Consider the following 25917-nt stretch of genomic DNA (forward strand, 5'->3'; position numbering starts at 1 on the left):
TTTTTGTTTGTTTTCTGCTGCCTACTTGAGTATTTCTCTTAAGGTTCTGATCTACTTTCTGTGATGGCCAGGCAATAATTTTTTTTTTTTTTTTCGGGGGGGGGGGGGGGGGATGTCCATAGAAGTGCTAGGCTTTGTTTCATGGATTTGCCCTTTTTGTTTGATTGCTTTTATAAAGAATGTCCATCATATCTAGCTGGTTACTTTTTCTTCTTCTGAAAAGGCTGGTGTTTTCCTGTTTCTCTGTGTTTGAGTCTGTTTCCTGACTTCTGCTTGATTCTTCTAAAAACTGAAGTCGGCTAAGAAACCCAGCAAGAAATAGACTAATTTAGTTATGGCACATAACACTTCCTTACTGCATTTTACAGAATTACTCACATCTTTATGTTACAAACAAAAAAGGCTTGCTAGCCTTCCTCCCCCACACCCTCCCTTATAGCTGTATAAGGCATGTATTGTCTCCATTCATATTGAGATGTCACAGATGTGTACACTCTTCTGGGTTCTTTTCTCTCTTGCAGCTCTAATGACCACTACTCCTTTGATTCCTTTCTCAGGCAAATTGGCATAGGCTATACAAAAAGAAATTCAGGTCACAAATAATCTTTAAATTATTCTACTTGAGTGAGAAGAAGATTTAGCTGACTATGTATTCGTATATACTGGAAATTTATGACAAACTATGGCAAAATTTGTTTAATCCAACAAATACTATTTTGTCATCTCAGATATCTTTGACTTAAAAATAACACCAAAGGAGTGCACAGTTTTAGTGTGAAATATAAATGTAACTGAAAGAGTGTTAAAGCTATATTTATGCTTTTTTTCTAGAGATTAAAAGCAGGCATGTTTACCTCTACTGTTAAACCAACAAGGAGTATTAGGAATGAGTAATTTTAAATCGAGACTTTTATTTTTATGTATTTTAATTTCAAAATGAATATAGATATTTTTGTTCTGTTTTGAGATTAGCTACCCTCAATACCAGATCTCCTGTCTGTCAGGACAGTGAATTTAGGGTGTAAACCTTTAAGTGTGGATGTAGCTCCTGGAACCCCACATGTGTTTACGTCTCTTGGCTCCATACACTGAGATGTCATGGTTGGCAATTTGTATTTGCTCATGGACCATAGTAGTTGGACAGATATGCGGATGCTTGAGTTGAGCAGGCAATAGAGTGGTCTTCTACTCATTAAGAATGATTATTCTGTAAGCAAATAAATTCCCTTTTAACATGCTCCTCAAATATGCTATTTGTGTGTAGAAAAAGCAAGCGTCTACAGAAACAGGAAACTGTTTTGTGCTTTGCATTACATTTCTGAACTGTCTTGTACCAACATCCTTTTATGATGGGCCACTTTATTTTCCAGTTAAAACTAGCGTATACTAGCAGGTCACACTCTTCTTCACTTCTGTAGCTGAGTTTTGCCTGTTGTCTAGTCCTATTTTTTAAGTTGAAAGCACTCAGAAGGTAAAACCCCCATGGATACAGCATAGTTTCAAGTTGTTTTACAGGATGCTGTGATTAAATCTAAATGTTAGCTAAGTTATTTAAGCTGCTTCCCATCATTGTTTGTTGTTTTGTAATAAAAGAATACTATTCCCTCAAATATTTGTGCCCTTGAAAGTGGTGTGTATTTCAGATGTCTTCAGATTCATGACAGGCAGCCACACAATTTATGGCATGCTTTTTTAAGAGGGTAATCAATGCTTCTGTCCAGGACTAGAGGTAGTGTGGGACAGTATGTTTTGTAGAATGGACTTTTGAGCTTTTAGGAAGAGGGACAGTAATTACTGTGAGCGTGTTTTGGGTGGCTTGTGTCCCTGCTCATCTGCTGTAGACTTAGATCATCAATGGTGAGGCTTATTTCTCTCTATTAATTAGTTTGTGTGTAACTCTGCTACTAATACCAAAATCTGTCTTTGAAGCATCAGAAAGACTGGAACCAAAATATTTCATTAAGCATTATATTGTGTTGTTTTCTTGGTATTTGTGCTATGGAAGTCTGGAGAGATTGGAGTTTTTAACAAACTAGTTTCTGATATTAACCTTGGAAATGATGTTACAAATTGTGTTCTTATAAATGTGGAACAAAAAATTGTTGTCTAAACACTAACATGAAAGATTCTTGGAACTGCAGTACTGGATTGCATACTTTGCAGACCTAATATTGTGTCATTCATAAAAGCGAAAGGTTTGCTGTTTAGTAGTCAGAAGCAAAGAGGCTGTTTTTATTGATGGCCATAATATTCCAGTAAATTTTGATCTGATGTATTTAATATCCAGGCATTTTCATTTCAGAGGTCTTTGCTCAATGTAAGAACTTGCCTTGCTTGCTTAGTTTGGCTGAAAACAGTCTTTTTTGTTGGAAGTTGGCAGTATCTGCCAGGAGTCTCTATACTTCTACAAAGGCAAAATATGAAAGAGCTGTGTAGAAATAGTCACAAGCATCATGGCTTCTTTTTGAGGATGTGTGGTTTCCAGCTTGTTGATAAACTTCTGTGCTGCTTGATAATTTGTGATTATTCAAGTGGTAGGAAATGGCAGATAAATTGAACAGGCTGATAGGCTAAATGTATGGTGGGATGATTAATGACAGTGCTATTTAAGGCACATGAGCATCAACTAGATCACATCTGATCTCCCAAGATGGACAGTTGCCCAGAGCAGAAAGGGGAAACAGAATGGTTAGATCATTGCAAAATTTTTGGGTTACTTACAGCTTTTAATTGAGACTTCATTTTTAATTGAGTTTTTTTTTAATATGCAAATATAAAAACAATAGAATGTTTTTTTCAGCTGTGCAATTTTACTTAAAAAATATTTTTGCTCTGCAACTTGACACTTGAAAGTGTTTACTTCTTCAAATAAGCAGTTTTCTTAGAAGCCAATTTCTATACCTACTGAATCGATGAATACTTTCAATTCACATACATGATTCAAAGACTAAATTGGAAATACTGGAGATGAACATCCATTGCTAATAGTAGCTATAGAAAATGCAACAAATTCATGTGTTTTGAATGCTTTTCTGAGTATTACTTGTAGAAGTTCAAAAGCTGGCATTAAGCTTGGCATCTACTTAATAGAAATCATGTCAGAAACTGATAGTGTGTACAGTAAATGTTTCATTCTGTCAAAAGCAGTCAGTTTTTCCCTTTGTCTGAAGGCCTTTTGGTATTGTTAGAGATTTTATTCCAAATGTAAAATTACTTCTGTCTCTAAATTTAAGCTTGCAGCGGACGGGCTTTTACAAGGAAATTGCTGATATTTTGCCGAAGTTTTTAACTGCTGCTTTGGAAAACTCTGATTTTGAGCTGTTCTCATTCTAAACATGTTTTATATAAAACTGTTATCTCAGTAAAATGAGAAAGATTTTGGTGTGATAGGGTCTGATTCAATTATAACAATGCCAGAGCACTAAATCTGTTAATGCTAATTGTAATACTATAGTTGTGTTTAAGTTATCTCTCTTTTGAAATCTAACAAGCAGTCTTTGCTTCCATGAAATGCTGGTAGGGTAGATGGCAGAACAAAAAAGATGCATGCAGATAATATATAGGAATGTATGTGAACCCGTTCAGAGTCTCAGGAAGGAGAATGGACTTGTTGATGACTTGGAGAGGGATCATATGTATTTAGTGAAACAAACTCAGTGTAGTTGATTACATATCCTGTTTTCGCCAAGAATTTTGTAAGTACTCCCTGCTTTTGGAGTATTAGATAGTGTATAGCTACCTCCAAATAAATGATAGCTTTGCTCCTGAAAACTAACAGATTGAATTCCAACTATATTGAAACTATGTTTGGAAAGTTGCTTCCTCCCTTGTAAGGGAAAACTAATTCCTCAGTCATTGTTAAGCTGAGGTAAAAGCCCTTCTATTTTTATTGCATCATGTTGGAAAATGTCTATCAGTCTGTTATCTTACAGGAGCTATTGTATTCTGTAAAAAACCACCATCCCATATTTATATGTGGCTTTTTTTTTCCCCTGCATAAAACATAGTTGTCCCAGTTTTATAATTTGTGCCGTGAATCCCATCTAAGATCTACTAGGAGTTCTTGCTTTGTCTTTGCATTTGGTATGATTGTTAGTTTCTGGCAATCATCCCTTTGCATTGGACTTTCTATTTATAACGGTAGTGATTAAGGTTTATATGGAAAAGATAATCACATTATTGTGAAGTGTAGTGGTCAAAATTGTGTAAGAATTGAAGTCGTATATTGATAAGGCATGAAACAAGCTTTCATCAGGTAAGTTAATATATCTGCTTAAAAACAAAACACAAAAAGTTGGAAGTGATTAAAAACTAATAAAGTAACATTTTCAGGCTTGTATGGTCAGACTCATAGTTTCATGTTCTAAGGCTCTTAGTTGATGTCCTTTTCTAATTTAGAGAGATTTTGCAAATAATTCAGAATTACATAATTCCATTTTAACAAATTACGTGAATTAATTCAAATTTTATTTCTAATTAAGCTGACATTGTAATATGTAGAGATGCATTGTACAGCTTGCGTTCTTACTAGTCTGCAGATTATGTCATGTGTCAAGTGGCATGGAGTCATGAATTAGGCTGGAAAGTGACTCTTCAATACTGTTGTGTTGGTATTCACTTGTGAGCTCTGTCAAGGGTATTTTGTCTGGTAAATGGGACACTTTTTATATAAACAGTTTTGTTTTTTTTTTCTTTTGGAATGTTATTGCTGTTAGTAACAGTAGAGAGGTTTGTGCACTGGTCTCAGTGCAGTCTCTTTCCATAGTACCCACTGTTTTGGCCACAATGATGGGAAGAAGTGTTTTCCACTTTTAGAACTTCATTAAGTATTAATTTAAAAGCTAAGTAGACCATATGTATTTCAGTCAACTATTGACTTGCCTGAGTTTCTTCTGCTGTTAAAGTGTCTGGAGATACAGAAAAGAATGGTGGTGTTCTGTGGTTTCTTACCAGTTAAGTAGTTATCAAATCCCATTATAGTAGCCCAGGTATCACATCCTGTTTCTTCGTGGTATTTGAGTTAGGGGTTTTTTTTCTTTATATATATATATATATTTATTAATTTTTAAATTATTTTTTTAAATAACTGTTTGCTAACTCTTCTGGATACAAGTCTGTAAGGACTTACTTATGTTAAAAACTTTATAAATATATTCTAAAAAATACTATGCCATCAGCTATATTGAAAGCCCAATATAATTCTTCCAGTACAGTGGCTTGAAAATCAGTAAAGATTAAAGACTCCCTTCAGTATTATTTTTGGCCTGCTGTGTTTGAGCATACCAATTCTTGTTGCCAGTGGCATGCAAGTAGGTGATATGGCTGCATTATGCCCAATTGCTTTTTACTTACAAGAGTTATCCTGACAAGGCCATCTAGCCAAGGAAGTTCAATACCTTTTCACAGCTGGGTTATGAGGGCAGCAGTTGTTCTGAGCCTAGAATGTGGCTCGCGTGCCTTTGGAGCCGTGATGAAATGCGGGAACCACTGTTCCACAGTGCTTTGTGCAGGAGCTGACAGGTAGAAATTTTTACAAGTGTTCGACAGCATATGGTGAAGGCATTAAGGATAAAGACTAGTCTTTTTTTATAACAGCAAGTTCACTGGAGCTCCCCTTTTATCTTTCATACATTTTGTTTGTTGTAACAGGGTCCTGTATCTATTGCTGTGACTAGCAAAGAGGGATGTATAGGAAACAAATTAACAAGTAGTGACATTCTATAAATAGAGCACACGCATTATTTATCAGAGGAACAGGAAAAGCACTCTGAGCTTTTTCCACTTCTGACCATCCTTTAACTGAAAGTGTCCTGTCATTTTAATATATGCAAAGTGAACAAGGCTCAAGTTAATTGTCATGTCTGAAAAATAACCGAGGAGTGCATAGTGCTTACTAAACACTGCAGGGGAGCTGGTAAATGAAACCTGACAAGGCCTGAAAAATTATAGTCTTCCGAAGACAGAACATACAATATAAAAAGGATGTGTGCTGAGTTAAGAATATTTAACATGTTGCAACAAGGTGTGCTTCATTGGCTACCACATTATAGGTGGCACTTTTTTCGCTCAGACTGAATCTGACAGTCCTGATTCAGTGAAGTCTCCGTCTGAGTCAGGTATTTATTATCTAGTAAATGACCTTTTTGGCTGAGGGTGTGGAGGTGAGGTGGAAAAAAAAAGTTGAGAATGATGAAATGTGTATGTTTTGGAATAGTATTTTATTAGTTATTGTACTGATAGGAGTGCTAGTTTAGGGGAATGATGTATCAATACAATATAATTTGCTGTTTGCTTTATAATGTAAGTATATTGGCTTTAACCTTAAAAGTTAAGACTTTTTAGTACACCAAAGTCTCTTTATTAACTCAGTGTACTTGAGTCTCATCTGTTTCAGTGGTTTGTTACATTGTACTCTCAGATTCACACAGCTGTAGTACATTGCATTCGATTTCATTTGTAAACAGGCACATTATCTCTGAAAAATTTAAGGAGGATTACAGATGCTTTTTATGTCTTCTTTCAAAAAGTAAACATTGTGTTTACCATATCTGGCACATTTGACTATGAATATATATGTATATTTTTAACCTTAAAAACAGTATAGCTTTAGCTGTGTCATTTATCGTTGTCTGTGCCACAGGCAACAATATGGCTTGTCACTTAGCCATCTCATCCAAATTGTAATGTAATGTTCATTCTTGTATGTGTTTTAAAAATGGGATTGCAAACTGGACTGTGTGTACACTTGAATTATTGGTAGCCAGACTATGCTGGATGGCTAGTTTCTGTACGGGATTAACTGAGTATCAGTGGCTCATCCTGAAGGTGGGGAAATCAGTCAAAGGTCATTGTATTGAACTCACTGACATCAAAACAAACCAATGTTTTTGCTTGAGCACTCTTGTTTTTTGGTTGAGCACCTTTTAGACAGGAACTAGTATGCTCACATGTCGAAAGTGGTACTGGTATGGTGAGAGCTGATGGAGAAGCTGGCTGCACAGCCCCCAGTGCCAAGCTTCCTAGAATAATACTGACTCTGAGACTGGCAATCGCTTAGTGCGTGACTGTGCTTTGATACAGGCACTCTAATAACCTACACTGATTCATGTGAAGCGGAACAGAAAACAATGTTGAAATAAACTATTTGTTTTGTATTTAAAAAGTTAAGCAGTTGGCTGTTACCTCTGTACTCAGAAGATAAAGCATGTAGATTTAGAGTAGGGGTAACAATTGAATGGTCAGCTTTCAATATGTTAAGAGTTCTGGCTTTCATTAGCAAGAACAGACCAAGTATTGAAAGAGGGACATATTTTCTTGTTTAAATGTTGTCGATTATAACAATATAATTATTTATTTTAATATCCTGTTTTATTCATAGTGGTAGTAACTTGGGTCTAATTTTCTTTTGATATGTGGCAATAGTTTATCATAGCTTATTTGGTGATAACTTTTTGGTTTACTGGGAAGCGTTTTCATCCCTGCTTCAGGTTGTTTTAATTTCATCCTGGTCTTTTGAACAGAATTTAGAATATCTTTCTAGGTTGCCCTGCCAGTTGACTGTTATCATAGGATGGTCCTCTGCAGTGTTTGTCCAGATCAAATGAGTGCAAATGCTGCTCTAGATGCTTTCCTAACCCTTCAAGGGCCTTCAGGTTATTCAGAAGGTTATTTTTTAGTGACATTACTGCAGTACTTCTTTGAGAAGTTCTATTTCATTTTCTGTTTAAGCAGCTCAGTTATTGACAACCATGGAATTAGTATTTACTTGAGAGGAATATAAGGGGAATATTCTAAAACTAATTTGAATAGTGTTAAGATTTTTGTGTGGTCTTCAACTTAATACATTTTCAGAGTTCTTCTGTTTCCCCTTATATTTCCAGTCATACAGAATCCTTTTGATACTCGAGGGTTTGAATTTTCCACCTTTAAGTGATTTTCTCCTGTTCATTTCTCCTGTGTAGGTCAACTTCACTGAGACTCTTGTTTATGATTTTATTGAATTGCCTCTGTTCTTGCACAGGTGTATTCACCAGTTTGTCAAGCTGTTGTAGAAATTTGAGGAAAAAACCTGCACATCAAACTGAACAGTGAATATAATTTATGCTATCTTTTTGTTTTATAAATTCTGTCCAGTGGAGAAATCAGAAAATGGCCCTTGCTGGGTATAAGTCTATCGCAGGGAAGCTAGATAGCAAGCTATCACTGAGTGTAGTATAGGTCTGGTTTAGCATTTTTACAGAAAGGAACAGCTGAAGGACTTCATTTTCCGAGATGCCCCAATGTTTCTGATATTGCATCTTAAGATTTAGTAGATTTTTCATCTTTTTTGTGTATGTGCTTTTGTTCTGGTTTCTGTGATTAGCAGAGGTTGATTTAGCATAAAATGGTGTTATAGAAATCTTTAATTAGGAGACAATTTACTCTTGATGCTTACTCTTACGTGACCACATTGTCAATCAACCTTCTAATTGGTAATTCCAGTTCGTATAAATAAAGCTACAATCAGTATTGTCAAAGGGATGGTTAAAACAGCAGATGAATGCATATGCAACCAGTTGATACGAAAAGCTTCAGTCTAATTTCTTAAGAAATGAGCTACTTGAATAAAACTCCTTTACCTGCCTGCTAGTGATTACCTATTAAGTAGTCTGGGTAGAAGTATCAATTTTGAAACTCTCAATTTTGGATAGGACTATGGTGTGTGCTTACATGTGAATGTCTCATAAATATTTCCCAAGAGCAATTTATTTTTCTAATTAGCTTGAACAGCCTCTGCTTTACATAGGGCTTTAAGCAGTTTTCAGTAAATCAATTCAGTCACACAGCTGTTGTTTAAAACTTTTCCTAAGTTACTGTAATTCTCTGTAGAGACCCAGAATCTCACTAATTAGTACACTTAATCATAGACTGTATAAAATGCATGATAATATGGATTAATCATTCCTAGAATTTCGTAGAGAAATGGAGTAAGAGAAACCAGAGTGTTCATAGCTCTGAAAGCAGTTTGCTATTCTCATGTAATACTTATGTACCAAGCAGTGTTTACAGGCTGACGTGGAGTGGCTATGCACTTAATTTTTACTTGCCAATCATAACTTTAAAAAATAATTAATTTGCTACTGCAGCTTTTTATACTAAGATTTAAAAGTTACTAAGATCAAACATCTTCAACGGTTTTGTTATTTCTTCCCCGGGGGGGGGTTGGGGGTCGGGGAAATTACATTTGAAATGGATGTGTTTAGTTCTTATGTGAAAAGAAATCTAGCTTACTGGATGGCATTTGTGCTGTTAAGATTCTGACTTTTGAGCTGTTTAGCATATAGCAGGCATGACAGTTACAAGTGAGTTTTAAACTTGTTTGACATTAAAATATCTCAATATTGAGTGTTCACTTTTTGGTAAGATTATTTATATTACATGAAAAAATTGAAAAATGAGCGCTAATTTTTTTTCAAGTACAGCCTTTTTATGTTTTTCAGGATGTGACTTAAAATGACTTCTGATTCTGAAGGGCCTCTGAAGAATATGCTGTGCTTGAATGTTTGCTAAGGACAAGTAAGTGACTGATTCCATATTTGGACTGTATATACCTGAGTACTAATTCCTTTACCACTTTTCAAGCTACAATTTACAGATTGTACATGTAAGTCTATAAGAATCATATTCTTAAGAAAAGGGTGGGGAGGAAAGAAAGAAAGAAAGAAAAAGAAAACCACCTGAAAAAACCTGTACTTTTACTGCTGGCAGAAAGTTAGTTTTCTAAATCTGTTTTCTTGTGGATTCCTGTCTATGTAAATGGGAACATCACTTGTTTCTGTGGTTGGTCTTACAACAAAAGAATCTTCCTACTCGCAAGAATATTTTGAATGGGAAGTTTCACTAGAAAGCTGTCATACTTTTTTATATATGTGTATTTGAGAGAAATATAAGTTTGAAATAAAAAAATCGCTAAGAATACAGAGTTGCTGAACGGAATGCCCTCTAGTTTTATTGATATCAAATACAATTTAAATATTTGGGGCTTCTCTTAGCATAAACCAGTTATTACAATTTGCATCTTAAAAACCTGTGTGACTTATGTCTTGGTTTTTAGAAAGGAGGATTATATTTAATATTTTAACTTTATATACAATTTTTAAAAGTCCAGACCATCTTCATGATTCATTGAAAAGGACTGGTTTGATTTAATTCTTCATAATTGGCTTATTCTGGGGAATGCTAAGAGCCAATTTATGCTTTTTTCCCTCGTGAATTTTTCAAACAAGAAATTAGCTCAGACAGAAGAGCTTCCAAGCATCCAAGATACCATGAGTACATACATTTAGTATAGGAAAACCTTGACGGTTTCATGGGACCAAGGAAGCATTAAAAATGTTTTTTTGCAAATAATGTGTAGGTTTTTAAAATAGTTTGTATCTGTTTTAAATTAGTATTAGATAGTTGTGCTTTGTGGGTTTTGTTTTTGTGTCTGTGTGTCTGTGGTCAACTATTTCAGCTAAAAAAATACAAAAATTAAATCTGAATCATCTAATTGTTTGTAATTTGGGCCCCAGTTAGGACAAAACTTTCCCAGTTGCCATGTCCTGTTTGGTGATGTAGATCTTTCATCTACAACTACTGAGAATATGGGTGTGAGGGAGTAATGCTTGAGTTGGAGAACTAGCAGAAAGCAATCTACTTGATGTTGTTAAGTTAGTAGCTTTGCAATTTGTGTGAAGGTGAGGTGAGTAAGATCAGGGAAGAAACTGTTGTATCAAGCTGAAAACTCTGCTTATTGTGCTTAGTACTTCTAAGTGTTCTTTTAGCTTGAATGCTCTGTAGGAAATGGCTTTATGAATTTTCCCGGTTTCAAACATACTTATTGTTGACATGTGCATCCTTTTCTTGGTAGTCCATGACAGAAGTGTAGAAGATTTTTGTTTTATTTCCCCCCCAAACCCTGTCAAAATGTTGAAACCCTGGGAGGCTGAAAAATGCTAGTCTTAAAATGCTGATGATTTCTTTAAACTCTATGGTTTTGTTTGGAAGGCTGTACGTATATTGTTGCAATGGATGGATTAATAATTAGTAGGACTTGTTTTGCCTGTCACATGCAGAAAACAGTAGCTTTTTAACAATCCATCTATGGTTTTAATTGAGAAATTAATAGACCTGGCACTGGAAAAGTATACAGTATGTTGCAAAGGATGTAGACGTGCAACTTATAATAAGGACAAATGTTTTTTCAACACATTTACTAATGAGCAGAAAGGTCTCTGTTATTTTGGAACATTTAGGATTGTTATCTGAAAAGATAAATCAAATAGTAATGCAGAAATAGTAGTTAGTATTTGCAAATAATCATGCAAATTTTGAAATTTTTCTCCAAATACTGCTGTCTTTGGTTCCACTCCACTGGTGGCGTTATGAGCATCAGTAGTATATAGTGGTCCATTACTGCTAACAACCAATGAAATTAAACAACGTCTGTCTTTGAAGACTTTGAACCATCTTTTATTTCATCTTGGTTTTTCTCAAATTTGCTTGAAGTATAAACTTCAGAGGGCTCTGAACATATTTACTTCATTCAACTTTCTCTATTTCAGACAAATATATACCTTCCTAAATCATTGGACAAGAGCTAGGGCTTTGTTTTTCCAAATAACTTTTGGAAAACCGTATTGGACAGAACAAAGTGTGGCTTTGTGTCATCTGTTTTCAGTAGCTAAATGGAGTGTAGCATAAAATGCTTTTATTTTATAAAATGCTTGATGAAAATGACAAAATATTCCAATATGGTGGAATAACATGGGCAGTTAATTTAGAAATTAAAATTAGTTACTGGTTCTGATGATGTCAGACTAGAAAACATTTAAATATTATTCTATACTAGGAATTACTGTTCATTAAGTACCTGGCCTTAAAATTTGGCAGTGCCAAGGAATTTTCTCTATAAATTATATAAACCAGGAACAGATAAATTTTTGAAAATAGAATTTATATTCAGCATTTCTTCATCCTTATGTTAGCAATCTGCTGTAGCTTCTTGCATGTTAAGTACATACTTGCTTACAAATTTCATTAAAAAGTACATAATAGTATGTATTGATAGCTCACGTTCATAATATAGTCCCACCATTAGTTGTCCTTCTACGCAGTAGGTTTGCCATCCACTTTGTGAGCTTGCACATGCAACTTTGAAGAAAAATAGCAGAACAATTGTCAGATTTTTCATCGAAGTGGTTGTTGTCTTATCTGTATTTCCATTATTCTGAATAAGAATAATATTCTGAGATCGAAGATTATCACTCCTGTCTTTTGGGTAATTTATACTTACCCAAACTTAACATTATTTCTTACATTTGCCTGTATGTAGTAACTGAGCTATTCATTGAGTCAAATTAAACAAGGTTTTAGATTTATTTTAATTATGCAAATAATAGAATTTCGCCCTGTAATTCTTTTAAAAATGCTTTGCTTGGGTAGATAATACTGTGCGGCCTAACTATCAGAGCAGTCTTTCTAGCCAGCTTTATAGGTTCATGAGCCAGTAATAATACTGTTGCCTATTAGCTCATAAAGTAAGTTTACAAAGATGACTGTGTTAAACTTTTTTTGCCTTTAGTAGTAAAAATGCATAAAAGTTTTAGGTTTTGAAAGCTGTGTTTTGGAGCTGTCTTTTGAAATAGTGTTTAACTTCAGGAAAACTCCCCCAAACTCCAAAAATAGATGTCTTTTTGGAAAAACTTTTTAGCCCAGTAGAAATTATAGGTCCATACTCAATGAATAAATACAACACCTGGTACTTTTTAACTGGTGATTTCTTTTATTATTAACTCACTGAATAACAGCTTCTTCTGCGAGTATTTCCTGTAGCAGGGAAATTAGTTTGACTGTTCACAATTTGTACTCTAAATCCGTCTGTATTGGGAAGCAGCTTCTGTAATTTCCTTAGCTAAACAGTTACAGAGTTGTTCTCGGCATTACATGCCTTCCCAGCTTGTAATGATACTCTGAGGGAAAGGAAAATACATGGGCAGGAACTCTGCAGCTTCAGGCCTGAATAAACTTGGGTGTAATAGTAGGGAAACAGCCTACATGAATTACTTCATTTTTCCTTCCTTCTCCAAGATTCTATACTTAGGCACTGAAAGGTTTTTTTAAATAGAAGGAGGGTTGTATTCTCTGGTATGTATCATGTTTCTGAGACAAAATGTAATAATTCTTTGTTTTTTCTATTTAATCATATTGTGAGTTACCTGTCAGTACAGGTAGATGTTAAACCAGAAATGACATTTCCATTCTAAACCATTTAATGTTACCTGCAAAATTACGTTCTGATGAAATGTCTGCCCTACCTAGCTCTAATTCTCAACTATTTAATGTATTTTGAATCTTTCTTCCTCTTAAACAGAATTTACTCTTGGCTTCTGACATACTCGCTGTGCCCACACCCTTCCTGAGCTATCTTTAAGTCTTATATTTTAAGCGCTTCCTTTCTCTGTCTGCAGTAGCTCTTAACGCTGCAGCTCTGTGCTCCGGCTGTGGCTCAGTTACAGGGAGGGAAGCACCAGCGCTGGCTGTGTGCATGTGTCACCTGCAGAGCGACTCACCCGATTCAGCCTTAGCCGTGAGGTCTGTAGGCATAAGACTTTGAGTCATACGTTCTGTTGAGTGTCAGCCTCAGATAATCGTTTTTTGCATGATCATAGCCTGTTTCTATAATCTGTTTTGGAAACTGCATACTTGTTCAGATGAGTAGTTTTTCATTCAACTGCTGAATTGAAGAAAATAGCATCCTTGCAGTTGTTCAGTGCTATGCTGTCATCTAGTGGGGTAACAGAATATTTTTCTTGAACTTCACATAAGGTGAGCCACTATAAATGTATATGAGAGGGTTTTGCCCTGGAGGGGGATATATGGCTGAATAAAGGTCTTTAGGCTTGCTCATCCATCTTTCTGTATATTGGGTTTTGTCTTCTTCATCCTGGTTTTGTATCAAATATTTAGATGTAATCCCAACTTTTCACCTCTGCAGCCCATGACCATAGTTACGGAGTTAGGCATCTTTTGTAATTGTTTATTTCACATGCAGGATTATGTTTTACTGTTGTTTTTGATTTTATTGTGATGTAGAAAGTGTTTTATCCTTCCTGTCCTAATACCTATCAGTTGTGATGAGGGTTGCTTATGAATACAATTTTATGGTAAGCATTGTAAATCCGCTGAGCTGCAAAGAGAACTCGTGCTTTAAAGAGATGCTATTTTACTTCTGAGCTTTGTACATATGCCAGAGTAATCCAGTGTCTGCTCCTCAGAGCAGCCAGCAGTCCTCTGTCCTCTCTAGTTTTCCAAGGTTTGTACTGCTGTAAGAAGAATGTCCTTTTAAATTCTCCACCCATAGCTCACATCCTGCAATAACAGTATCAGCTATTGCAAGTAACCCCCATGCTGCTTCATGCAATTACGTTCTTGTGTGTCTTTGCCCTTTCAGTTTAGACTTTGGAAAGAAATAAAGCAGTATTTTTTTGCCACAAAAAGCCAGTAAGAAAAAAATCCAATCAGTCAAGGTTAGTACATCAGAAGTAATACACTTTTTTTTTTTCAATTTGGATGTCTTGTCCTGGAAGCAGTTGTCTAGGTGTCTTTCTTAGGGGTTGGTTTTCTTTGCAAGGGTACTGCTGACTTGTGGTTAACTACTTGTTCACCAGGGTGCATGGAGCCTGTTCTGCGGAGCTGCTTTGAATCACAACAGTAACTTCATTAGGTGAAAGAGTGTGATCACAGGATACGTGATCACTGACTCCTAGAGATTTGGTCATTCTAAGACAGTTCTTTTTAATAACTGTAGTAATGATGGCTTTTGCTTGTGGAGATCCTTAAAGCATTTTTTTTCCCCTGAAAGATTTATTAGTGCCTGGGTTATACGTTACAGGGGAGTTTCTCTCCAGCTAACAAGTATAGCTGTCTTAACTAGCTGTTTAAAACCAGATACTGTTGTTGCTATATGGGGTAAAGAACTGCAGTCTGAACTAGATTGCAGTAAATAGAATTTGAATTTAATTCAGAAGTTCTGTAAGAAGGATAAAATAATGCTAAACTTTCAACTTCCCAGATGTGGCTTGTTGTCATTGTGGAACAAAAAATCAAATACAAATTATGATATTGTTTCATAGTTCTAGTTATGTTCTAAAATACTTTTGACTATATATATGGCACAGATCCATTAAATTTTTTTTTTCCTCCCTTGGCATGTCATTGATTGGAGCACAGCAGGATCTGGTATAGGTGTGTTCTCTCCTCTGTGACTGTGTTCCTTTCTCTTGGGAGTGAGGGGACGTGAGTGTCATGGATATGTAATCTGCCAGGCTTGTTTTAAATAACTAGACTTTAACAAAAGCAACCTGTTATTTTATTGGGTTTTAGCCCAATCTTTGCTGCAGAAACAAACTGGAATCAAGTTCTGAAGTCTTTGCTTGCCTTGTCCTCGAAGATTTAGAAAACTCTGTTCATTTTAAAAGGTTTAGCAAGAGATAAGAAGTTAAGACTGTAGTAACCTGTTGAGTTAGAGACGGTAATAGTAAGCTGTTGCTTTATACTGAGCGAGGTGTGAAACTCTTATTTAAGCCCATTGATTTTCTCCTAAGCATGACAGTTATTTGTGGCTGCAGTGGTTAGGTTACATGAAGGGAAGAAAGGAGCATACAGAAAAGGAAATTGCTCAACATTTCTGTATTTTCAGTGTTCCGGTCATCCATCCTGCATTGTCTTAGGGTATCACTTGCCTTTTTCTTTAATGATATCTAACTTTATCCTTCGTATTTAACTACATTTTGGCATAACATACTGATTTACCACTTTCTTTTCCAAGTTATCTAAACACACATTGAAACACTGAGAATCTTTATTTTCAGATAAATTGGAGCTATACAGTGGTCCCAGTACTGTGGTGCAAAATTTTAAACATCTCTGAATCCAATGACATGCATTTTTTACATTTATTTCGCTTAACATTCATGATACAAAGCTTTGTAAACCTGTGTTTTGGCAAAATACCAAATAGATATAAAAAATGGTAAACAAATATTATTTTGTAATAGCAGAAAGGTACATGGATTTCCAGGAAAAATACTCACTCATGAATCTGATAAAAATAAAGAAATTGTCTGGAAAAGTTCTCTGCATTTTTAGTTATTATTTTGAGGCGTTCATTCATTTATTGTATTGCTTTTAGTTGCTGATGCATGGTCAAGATGAGTGGATTAGGAGAAAACTCCTTGGATAGCTTGACCAATGAGTCAAGGAAACGCAAGCCATTGCCCTGTGATACACCAGGTGCAAGGTAGGTTTATACAGACTTTTTTTTAATGAGTTTTTAAAAATATTTTTGAGTTATCATTGCAGCCTAGAGTAAGTTCTAAATGATCATTTTTCTCAGCTGAGAAATTCTTTAGGCCAGCTTCTGTTCCAAAGATACACAGCTTTACTATTATGTGTAGATCTGCCAAAGCCGATGAACTATGCTGTATAGTAGAGTGAACATATAAGGAATCTGTTTGAAGATGTGATTGCAAAGTAAAAGCAGAAAAAGTTCTTGCTTCACAGAAATTTCAAAGGCTGCATCTTGTATCTGGTAATTGATTTGACAGGCCTCATTTCAGGTAGTTATGGTCAGCACAGAATACTGCAATAGGCTGAGCTTTTTTTTTTTACTTCTGTTTCTCTGGACTAGTTCTGTGTGAGTTCATCTCAAATTTTGGCGTTCTATGCTGTCTTCCTGCCCCTCGCTCAACTCTGCCAGAGGTCATTATCTGAGAGACTCAGTTTTCTGTCCCACTCCAAGCTCATTGCTTTCTACTATGTTAAGTGTTCTGTGTTATCTTGTTCCCAAGAGTATTAACCTTTAAATTTTAATTTTATCTTTGGTTTCAAAAAACCAGACGTCATGTATACTTAGATTTCTCCCTTCTATTTATGTCCTCGCTATCCCATGCTAATTACTTCCATTATGCAACAGATTGTGTATGAGTCCTCAGATTCTCCCACCAGATCCCAGTCTCTCTCTGAGTGTCCTCCATTCCAGTTTCTCTTTCCCTTTCTCTAGTGTCAGCCTGTCCATTCAGGAATTCTGTTCTTCAGTTTGTCACCTGTCATTAGTTTTATTTATCTTTCAAGCCCCTGCTTTGTCATTTGTTTTCTCTAATATTTCTCCATGCATACTTTCCTAACTCTTTCACTTGGATTCTTCTCAAAGAGTATTTATTCTCTTTTGATTCCCTCAGTGTGACCGCACTTGCCCCTTCCCTTTCTCTTGAGACGTCCTTTTCCTATTCGTGGCACTCTGTGTATGACACTGTTCTCTGTATTGATTTAGGCTGTAGTCAGTGTCTTTACTCAGAACATTAATCTACATAGGAAAAGGAATTTCAGGAGAGAGACTTTATCCAGTAACATGGGGTTATCTGGGATTCTGCTTTTCTTGAGATGGCATTTTGTCCTGATGCTTAGAAACTTCTGAGGTATCACCTTCTGTAGTCATCTTGTTACAAGTGAACCAAAGGGATTTCTTAGAATGTTAAAATTCTGTTTCATTTGTCTAATAAATTAAAACAAACCGAAAGTAACTTTTAAAGTTAAAATATACTTTCTGTATGTGTGTTAGAGTTTTATAACAATTGCTATTTACATTAAATTTGACAATGGAGTAATCACAGGAGGATTTTTTTAAAATAGCTTTCTCATAGTCTCTTAAGATAAATTTTTACTTAAAATTATTAAAACAAACCTACAACCCCCAAACCAAACAACAGTGTGACAAAACACACATGCACACCCACTTCAGATTTGTTAGCTGGAAGAATAACTAGTGCCTAGGTTTGAAGGTGTTACATGAAGTACGTTGAAGCTCACAGAGTGGAGCACAGCTTTTGTGTATGATGGCATGTAAGTATATGAAATGTTTTTGGTTCCTAGTCTGACCTGCAGTGGTGAGAAGCGTCGGCGTGAGCAGGAAAGCAAATACATTGAAGAACTGGCTGAACTGATATCTGCTAATCTGAGTGACATTGACAATTTCAATGTCAAACCAGACAAATGTGCTATTTTAAAAGAAACTGTGAGACAGATTCGACAGATAAAAGAGCAAGGTACAGTTCCCTGCTAAGCCAAAAGAAATGATTTTGTTTTCTTGTGAGTCCTTTTCCAAAGCAGTAGTTACTTGGGAAATTGAGTAGTGTTTTTCATAGTAGTGTGTAACTGAGAAAGTCTTCAGACTTTGACTTGAACCAAACCTTTAATGTACCTTAAATAATGTTCTGTTTAAAAGTAAACAAGTATTTAGCATCACTTTTTATTGGGAATCAGGGCATTAAAACTTTGTATGTCCTTTCTTATCAATTTCTGGAAAATACCAGGGAAGTTTAAGCTAGTCCACAGACAAGCTAAAAGCAGATGGTACTGTAACAGCTGCAGATACAATATACCAAATACCTACTGCTATGAAGAGTACATACTGTTATTTTTCACTTCAAGGGAGTTTAATGCTTTGAAATTAATTTCTGAAAAAAAAATACCTAGTTTCTTATGGGGCACACTTTCAATCAGATATACTGATTTTTATTGCTATTTTTTCCTATTGTGTTTTTATGGACTTTGTTTTTTTTTTTTCATGTGCTGTTTGACATGCTTCCTAAATGGTTAAGTATTGGACTCCAGTATATTTCAAATACATTTAGCTTGAGATCAGATAATTAAATAATGCAGTTGGCAGTACTCAGGAAATAGTCAAGCCAACAAAGGAGAAAATAGCAGCGCATCAAATCTTGGGAAATTTTGTCATCTAGGGTGAACCTAAGTGGTATAAGATTTTTTTAATTATTTTTTTTTTAATAGTGTGCAAGTGTATGCAAACCTGTTTTTTGAAATGTATAGTGAGGGGTATATATATAATTATATATTTTTTTTAAACACCACCCAGTCCCCAACTCCACCCCCCAATGACTAGAGCCTGTCAAGTGTACCTATTTCCTTTTCGTGATGTAGTGTAAATAATCAATTGTACCATGGTGTATATTTTGCCTGGCATGGTAAATTGCCAGGTCTTTTGATGACATGTTAAAACAATTCTAAAAATTCATCTTAACTTCTGTTTTTAAGGATTTTCTAGTGTAATCTGGTGTATTCTAATGTAATAATTGTGTTTCATTACAGAGTTGAATATGTGATAATCTTCCCCTAGGATGTTGTACTCATCTTGTGGTCTGCTTAGCTACCCAGCAAGTACCACAGAGCGAAGTTTACTGTTTGTTTTCTGTAATTCTGCTACCTGGCATGGATTCCCATTCCGCCTTTGCTGCAATCAATTTATTTAGGATATTTTGACTCTCAAAATATGATTTTGTTATTCATACGCACAGACATACGTATACATACATACACACACACGTGTCTGTTAATATGAGCCAAAGCCTTTTTGTAGAATATTGGTGATGGCATCTGAAGATTGTGACCAGTGATGATGAGATGATCAAAATAAAACCACAAGTAAGAGATATGTAGGAGTGTTTACGGGCCATTGAAAGATTTAACGGGCGTTCACCAGACAGATAATCCCAAAAGCAGCAGAAGAAATACCGTTCACAAAACAAGTTGATCTTGTCAACTTTAACTGTCAAGTCAATTTATGTGAGCAGTTTGGCGTTATTTAGCTGTTACAGTCTTAAGCAACTAACAGTATATGAAACCTCTTATTCGTTCTTTTTTGCCCCCTTTATTGACATGGTTCCTAGAATCTGGCATGTGATATTAAAGTCTGGCCTTCTTGCAAAACATTGCTTTACTGAAATGTATCTGTTGCGTTTCAGGAAAAGCAGTTTCTAATGATGATGATGTTCAGAAAGCTGATGTATCTTCTACGGGTCAAGGAGTTATTGATAAGGATTCATTGGGACCTCTTCTATTACAGGCAAGTACAAATTAGGCCCTAGTAAATCCCTATGGAAACGAATACTTAAGGCAGTTGAAAATATTACAATAAAGCCTGCAATCCTATAGTCATAAACAGTATGCAAAAACTATACAGAACTATGTTTGAAAGGCTCAGGAATAAAATCTATCATGTTTTCTTAATTTTGCTGAAATGCTCTGTAAAAGGAAAGAGGAGAATAGCATTTGTTTTTTTCTTGTGCTTTACTTTCTCCAGCAGTCATTAGCAAATTACTAATAAAGCAGTGCTTACTAATATGCAGAATACTTTACTTTTTTTAGGGGATAGGCACTAAAATAAAGTTTTTGCAAAGACTAGAGGTTTGTGATGCGTATTAGGGTTTGTGTTTCTAAATTGTAAAGCATTTTTAAGCGAATGTTGCTGTCAAGTAAAATAACCCAAGAATATTTGTAAAAAAATGTACATAGCGGATATCTTTTATTTATGCCTAGAAAACCAGTCCATATTTACAAGTCCATTAAGAAGCATTTTTGAAACTGAATTGTTTTACATAGATACTGAATTTTTCTTTCATTTAAGAAAATAGTCTTTTAAGATATGGATGGACCTTCTTATCTTGTCACTCGCTGGTGGAAATGTCTTCGTGCTCATGTCTTACTACTTGTTTCTACTGAATTTCTTCTTGTTCCAATTTGCCAGCTATTGAAATAATGTTACGAATTCATTATCTTGTTTCATTTTTGCTTTATTTGAACACAAGAAGGGTGGTTATCACTGTGAAAGAGCTCAATGGAATAAAAAATGAACAGATTAATTTTTAATATAGAAATCATTCCTTACCAGGCACAGTCTTCCTCAGAAAAAAATTTAAAACTTCAGCTCTAGCTTTGAAAAGAAATGCATGTATTGTAACTTGGCATTTATCACCCACATAGTTTTTAAACTAGATTATGTTCAGTATTAGGTGGTGTGTCTTACATGATATGTTGTCATGTTAATATTTAGGCATTGGACGGTTTCCTGTTTGTTGTAAATCGAGATGGGAACATAGTATTTGTGTCAGAAAATGTCACACAGTATCTGCAATATAAACAAGAAGACTTGGTTAATACAAGTGTCTATGCTATTTTGCATGAAGAGGACCGGAAGGACTTTCTTAAAAACTTACCTAAATCTTCAGGTAATAAAAGTTGACTTACTATGCTGTTACTAGGTGATGGAAAGCAATCAGAGAAGATAAAAACAACTTGGATAACCTTTCAAAACAAGTAATTCACACAAAGAGTATTTGACTGCAGAAATATGTTATGAAGAATATTACTGTGTTCTTACTGAAGTATACCACCAGAAATAAATGTGGTAGAAAGTCACACTGTATTTTAGCCTTTGCAATTTGTTTACCTGTATCTTAGAACAAGGATACTAAAGGAACACGTTTCCTAATGCCACAAGACTAGCTGAGAGAACTGCTTCATTTTTTAATATGTGAATGACTTCAGCTCTCCTTCAAGTGACTGAAAGTGTCATGTAGGGGAGTTTTTTTAATTTGGTTTGCAATACTACTATTGGTATAAACCTGATGGTATCTTGAGAAAGCCTCTTGAAGTACTCTTTAATCTCCCTAATCTAGGAACAAGGTATCTAAGTTAAGAAAAATCAGTTATGAATTGATTTTATCTGAAAATGTTTATAAATTCTTCCTGTGTTCTTTGAAGTTAATGGAGTTGCTTGGACCAATGAAGCACCTAGACAGAAGAGTCATACATTCAATTGCCGGATGATGGTGAAAACATCTCATGATCTTTTGGAAGATGTAGGCAGCCACCAGGATATACGTCAAAGATATGAAACAATGCAGTGCTTTGCATTATCTCAGCCAAGAGCTATGATGGAAGAGGGGGAAGGTAGGAAATCTTGTGGCATTACTGTACACAAAAGAAATCTCTGGGTAAAGCTTTTTGGTATTTGGTATGTGTTATGAAATCTGTAACTTCTGAAATCCATTTTAAGTAAGTAGGAACAGAATGCAAAAACTTCAATTCTTATTGTCTACACTTCCGTTTTAACAATTAAAGACGTTTCAGCTATTTTATTAGATGCTTTAATAGAATAAACCAGGACAGGAGTGAAAGAAGAAACATTTCTTTTTTAAAATACAGATTTGCAGTCCTGTATGATTTGTGTGGCACGACGTATCACAACTGCAGAAAGGGTATTTCCAGCAAATCCAGAGAGCTTTATTACAAGACATGATCTTTCAGGTGAGAAATGTACCCAAGATTAAAGTATGAAGGTATATCTTTTCTTGTCTGTGTGCTCTTGTTTTAAATAAATCAAGTACGTAAATAAAGTATGTACCTGTAGTGGCTAGCAGAATTCATACTGAGAATTCCCAACTGGTTTTTGGAGTAGACCCTTGTTGGCAGTCTCTGTGCTAGTATGCTATTGTTCGGCAGCTTGGTAATAAAGCATTGCTTGTGTTTTAACTTGGCAGCATTTCAAATGGTTGTCATTGTGCTTTCCTTGGCACATAAGAAATATTTTAAATTGTAACTGAAGCTAATGAAAGTTCTTCAGAATGCTTGTACTTTTATGCGGTGTCTGAGCTAATGGTTAAAGTGTTTTATGCTGTTTAAATTGAAAAACTTACATAACCTAGATGGGGCTTTTTCAGATGCCAGTTAGTGTTTATGATGTTCATTTGTGGGTGTAGTTGGTCAGTGTTTTTGAAAATTTTTCCTGTGCATACATCTTTTGGGTGCCTATAACCAGAGACTGAAGTTAGTGTTTGCTAAAGCCCTGGCATTAACCTGTGCATGCTTGAATTTCCTTTTACTCAGTTATCTAAACCGCTTTAAATACTGATGTTTTAACAAGCAGCATCATATTCTCATATGGCAGAAAATTCATAAATATAACTGCTGCATACGCAAAATTTGGTGTTAGGCTGATGAACAATTAAAATGAGCCTTCTGAAATGTACCGTATTTATACAAAGGATTGGCATAGTCGTAAAGAGTTTGACTTGTGTATTTTCTTTCCTGTACAGGCAAACTTGTCAACATTGATACAAACTCATTGCGGTCCTCCATGAGGCCTGGATTTGAAGATATAATTCGTCGCTGTATTCAGAGGTTTTTATGCCACAATGATGGACAGTCATGGTCAAACAAACGCCACTATCACGAAGGTAAAAATCCATTTGCAATGTTTGGTTGTACTGCCACTTCTTCTAGTGGCTGCATGTTTTGCTGGGGGAAAAAAAAAAGCTAAATTCTGCTTGTGGTTTTTTTTTTCTTTCATGTTTTTTGTTACTGTTAATTGCTGTTACTCATTTACAAGCTTAAGGAGGATGATCTCTTGGGAAATAGTAATTCTGATGGAAGTTGTTTTATTTTTCTACCGTGTCTGTTTTGATAATTTTCATTATCAATGAAAATATCAGACACATGATCTGGGAGCCGGAAGCTGAAGTAAGCTTTTTTCCCACAGATGGATACATCAATGACAATGAGAGCTATATTTTTATAATAACACGTAATCCTCAATTATCATTAACTTGTTATTTTTAACATTAGTTTGACTTTCTTTTTATTTTAATTCATCCTTCCTTTTGTTAAAGGATAGCTCAGTAAAAGTGGTAGCAGTTGTGTTGATGCCTTTTTCTTATTCAAGACACAAGGGTTCCAAATATTTTCAGTGTTCCAGTGTTACGTATTTAGTAATGCTAATTTGATAACCTTGATAGATAAAGTGAAGTACAGCCAAAGATGACATTTTCTAAGTCTTCTGAACTCTGTTCTTTTTGAAGGATTCATTAAGTAATTCAGGTAGAGGGGATACTAAATAAAGAGAAACTCATACTGGCAGAAAGTGGAGTTTCAATTCCATTGGAAGTTCTTTGACTTGACTGATTAAATCCTAAATTAACAAGAAATTTGGAGCTCAGATTAAAAACAATGGTTTCTGCAATTTTTTGATTGAAATAAAACTTTCAAACTTAAAAATAGTTTCACAAGGCGAAGCCATGAAGACCTACTAACCTAGCCTTGGAGGTCTGTTAAAAAATGTAGAACTTTGCCAGCTGTGCATGATGAGCACAAAATACTGCAGCATGGAAATAATCTGTTTGCTTTTATCTTCCCTCTACTGAGTTAGGGGGAAATGTGGAATACTTCCCTTTTCTGAATATCTGTCTTGGGTGTGTCTTCTTATTAATTTATTTTTTCTCTCTCTTTTTTAAAAAATCTTCAGCAAATGAAGGGTATTGTGTTAAAATTCTATAGAATACATATTAATAATTCTTGGGGTTTAAAATACGAACCATATTTATGTATTTCCTTTACAGCGTATACACAAGGTCATGCTGAAACACCATTGTATCGGTTTTCTTTAGCGGATGGTACTATAGTGACAGCGCAAACAAAGAGTAAACTATTTCGAAATCCTGTAACTAATGACCGCCATGGATTTGTCTCTACCCACTTTCTTCAAAGGTGAAATAAGTGGTATCTGTTTGTCATTTAAGTGTCATAGCTTTTAAAAATGTATCTGACCTTGGAGATACCTGAAAAGAATAGCATATCAGAAGATTTTATCTGATTAAAACTCAAGCAGAGGGGGAATAACTTGGGAAGCAGAGTTGCGTAGCGTACAAATAGATGCGTCAACCTAACACTGACACTTCCAACTTAATTGTGTGGCAGAAAAGACAGTCCCAGTCAGAAGAGACTGCTTCCTCAGTGCCTGCATGGGGGCTGTATTATGTATTCATTAGTCTCTTAACATAATGATGAAACACTGAAAATAGAAATACTCACTTACATGCTTTATCTTACTCTTTTTAATTGCACACCAATTAAAAAGACAACAAAACCCCCTCAGATGCATCACTGATGACTCAAAGTCAAATGTACCTTAAATAGCACTTCCTGTGACCTGTTCTTGTTGATTGCAAGAATAATTGAAATGCCGCTCTGGAAGGAATCTGTCTGCTTCTGGCATTAAAATGCCTCCAGATGCTGAAAAATGAGTAGCTGTGATTGTTCAGGGCATCATTAGTGTGCACACTAGAATGGTGTCATGCATCGACTCAGGAAGGGAGTAACAGAAGGAAGATGTTTAAACTGATAAATCTGACTAAATGACTATTGATGAAAGCTTTTTTAAGGGGTGATACTGTATGTATTTACAACTCAAATGACCTAAAAGACCAAGCACTTCTGTCATGAATAAATGAGGGCATGGCTTAGTTCTGCTGTTGTGTAAGCTTGAGTTTGCACTACTCTCTTTGAAAAACTTTTTGGAAAATTATTTAATAATGTTATTCTGTCTTTGTTGCACTTGATTCCAAAAAAACTGTTTTAATTTGTTTTCTTGGGATTTCTGGGGATGTTGTTGAACTTACAGAGAACAAAACGGATATCGGCCAAATCCTAATTCAGTTGGGCAAAACATCAGAACACCTGTGGCTGGAAACACAAATTCTGTTGGTGGTCTTATGAACATGTCACCTGGTCAAGGCATGCCAATGCAGAACAGGAGCTATGGCATGGGAGATCCCAGTGCAGCGGGTCAGCTCAGCAGCACTCGGTATGGAGGCCCCGGTAATATGGGGCCAGTGAACTCCGGACCCGGAATGCAGTCCTCTGCTTATCAGAACAGCAGTTATGGGTTAAACATAAGTAGCCCACCACATGGTAGTCCTGGTTTAACTTCCAGCCAACAGAATCTAATGATATCTCCTAGGAACCGAGGGAGTCCAAAAATGACTTCACACCAGTTTTCTCCAGTTACAGGTATTTTATTTTTGCTGTTTTTTTTTTTTTTTAAAGCTATCTTTTCTCAGTTTTATCTGTGTTCCACCCTTCATCCTTTTTAACAGTTCTGTATGACCTTGTATCTGTTACTTAAATGTAGTATACCTAATTTCATGGTAAAAAATTATTTTAAAGTAATTAACTCAGTGTGGCAGTCAATACGTAATCCAGAGC

General features: G+C 35.4%; 1 protein-coding gene across 4 annotated transcripts in view; it reads left to right on the top strand.

Moving 5' to 3' along the window:
* Positions 1-25917, top strand: part of NCOA3 (nuclear receptor coactivator 3) — an 81884-nt gene that overhangs the window by 43791 nt on the left and 12176 nt on the right. For all 4 annotated transcript variants that reach the window (XM_014279829.3, XM_014279830.3, XM_027805200.2 and 1 more), the window contains exons 3-12: positions 9480-9555; positions 16214-16321; positions 17953-18125; positions 19842-19942; positions 20930-21104; positions 21640-21828; positions 22084-22185; positions 22974-23114; positions 24273-24420; positions 25334-25722. In XM_014279829.3, coding sequence (XP_014135304.2) covers positions 16224-16321; positions 17953-18125; positions 19842-19942; positions 20930-21104; positions 21640-21828; positions 22084-22185; positions 22974-23114; positions 24273-24420; positions 25334-25722 — 1516 coding nt within the window. In that variant the 5' untranslated portion in view covers positions 9480-9555; positions 16214-16223. The remainder of the gene's footprint in view (positions 1-9479; positions 9556-16213; positions 16322-17952; positions 18126-19841; positions 19943-20929; positions 21105-21639; positions 21829-22083; positions 22186-22973; positions 23115-24272; positions 24421-25333; positions 25723-25917) is intronic.

Source organism: Falco cherrug, chromosome 10 (assembly GCF_023634085.1).
Source record: "Falco cherrug isolate bFalChe1 chromosome 10, bFalChe1.pri, whole genome shotgun sequence".
NCBI classification, from domain to species: Eukaryota; Metazoa; Chordata; class Aves; order Falconiformes; family Falconidae; genus Falco; species Falco cherrug.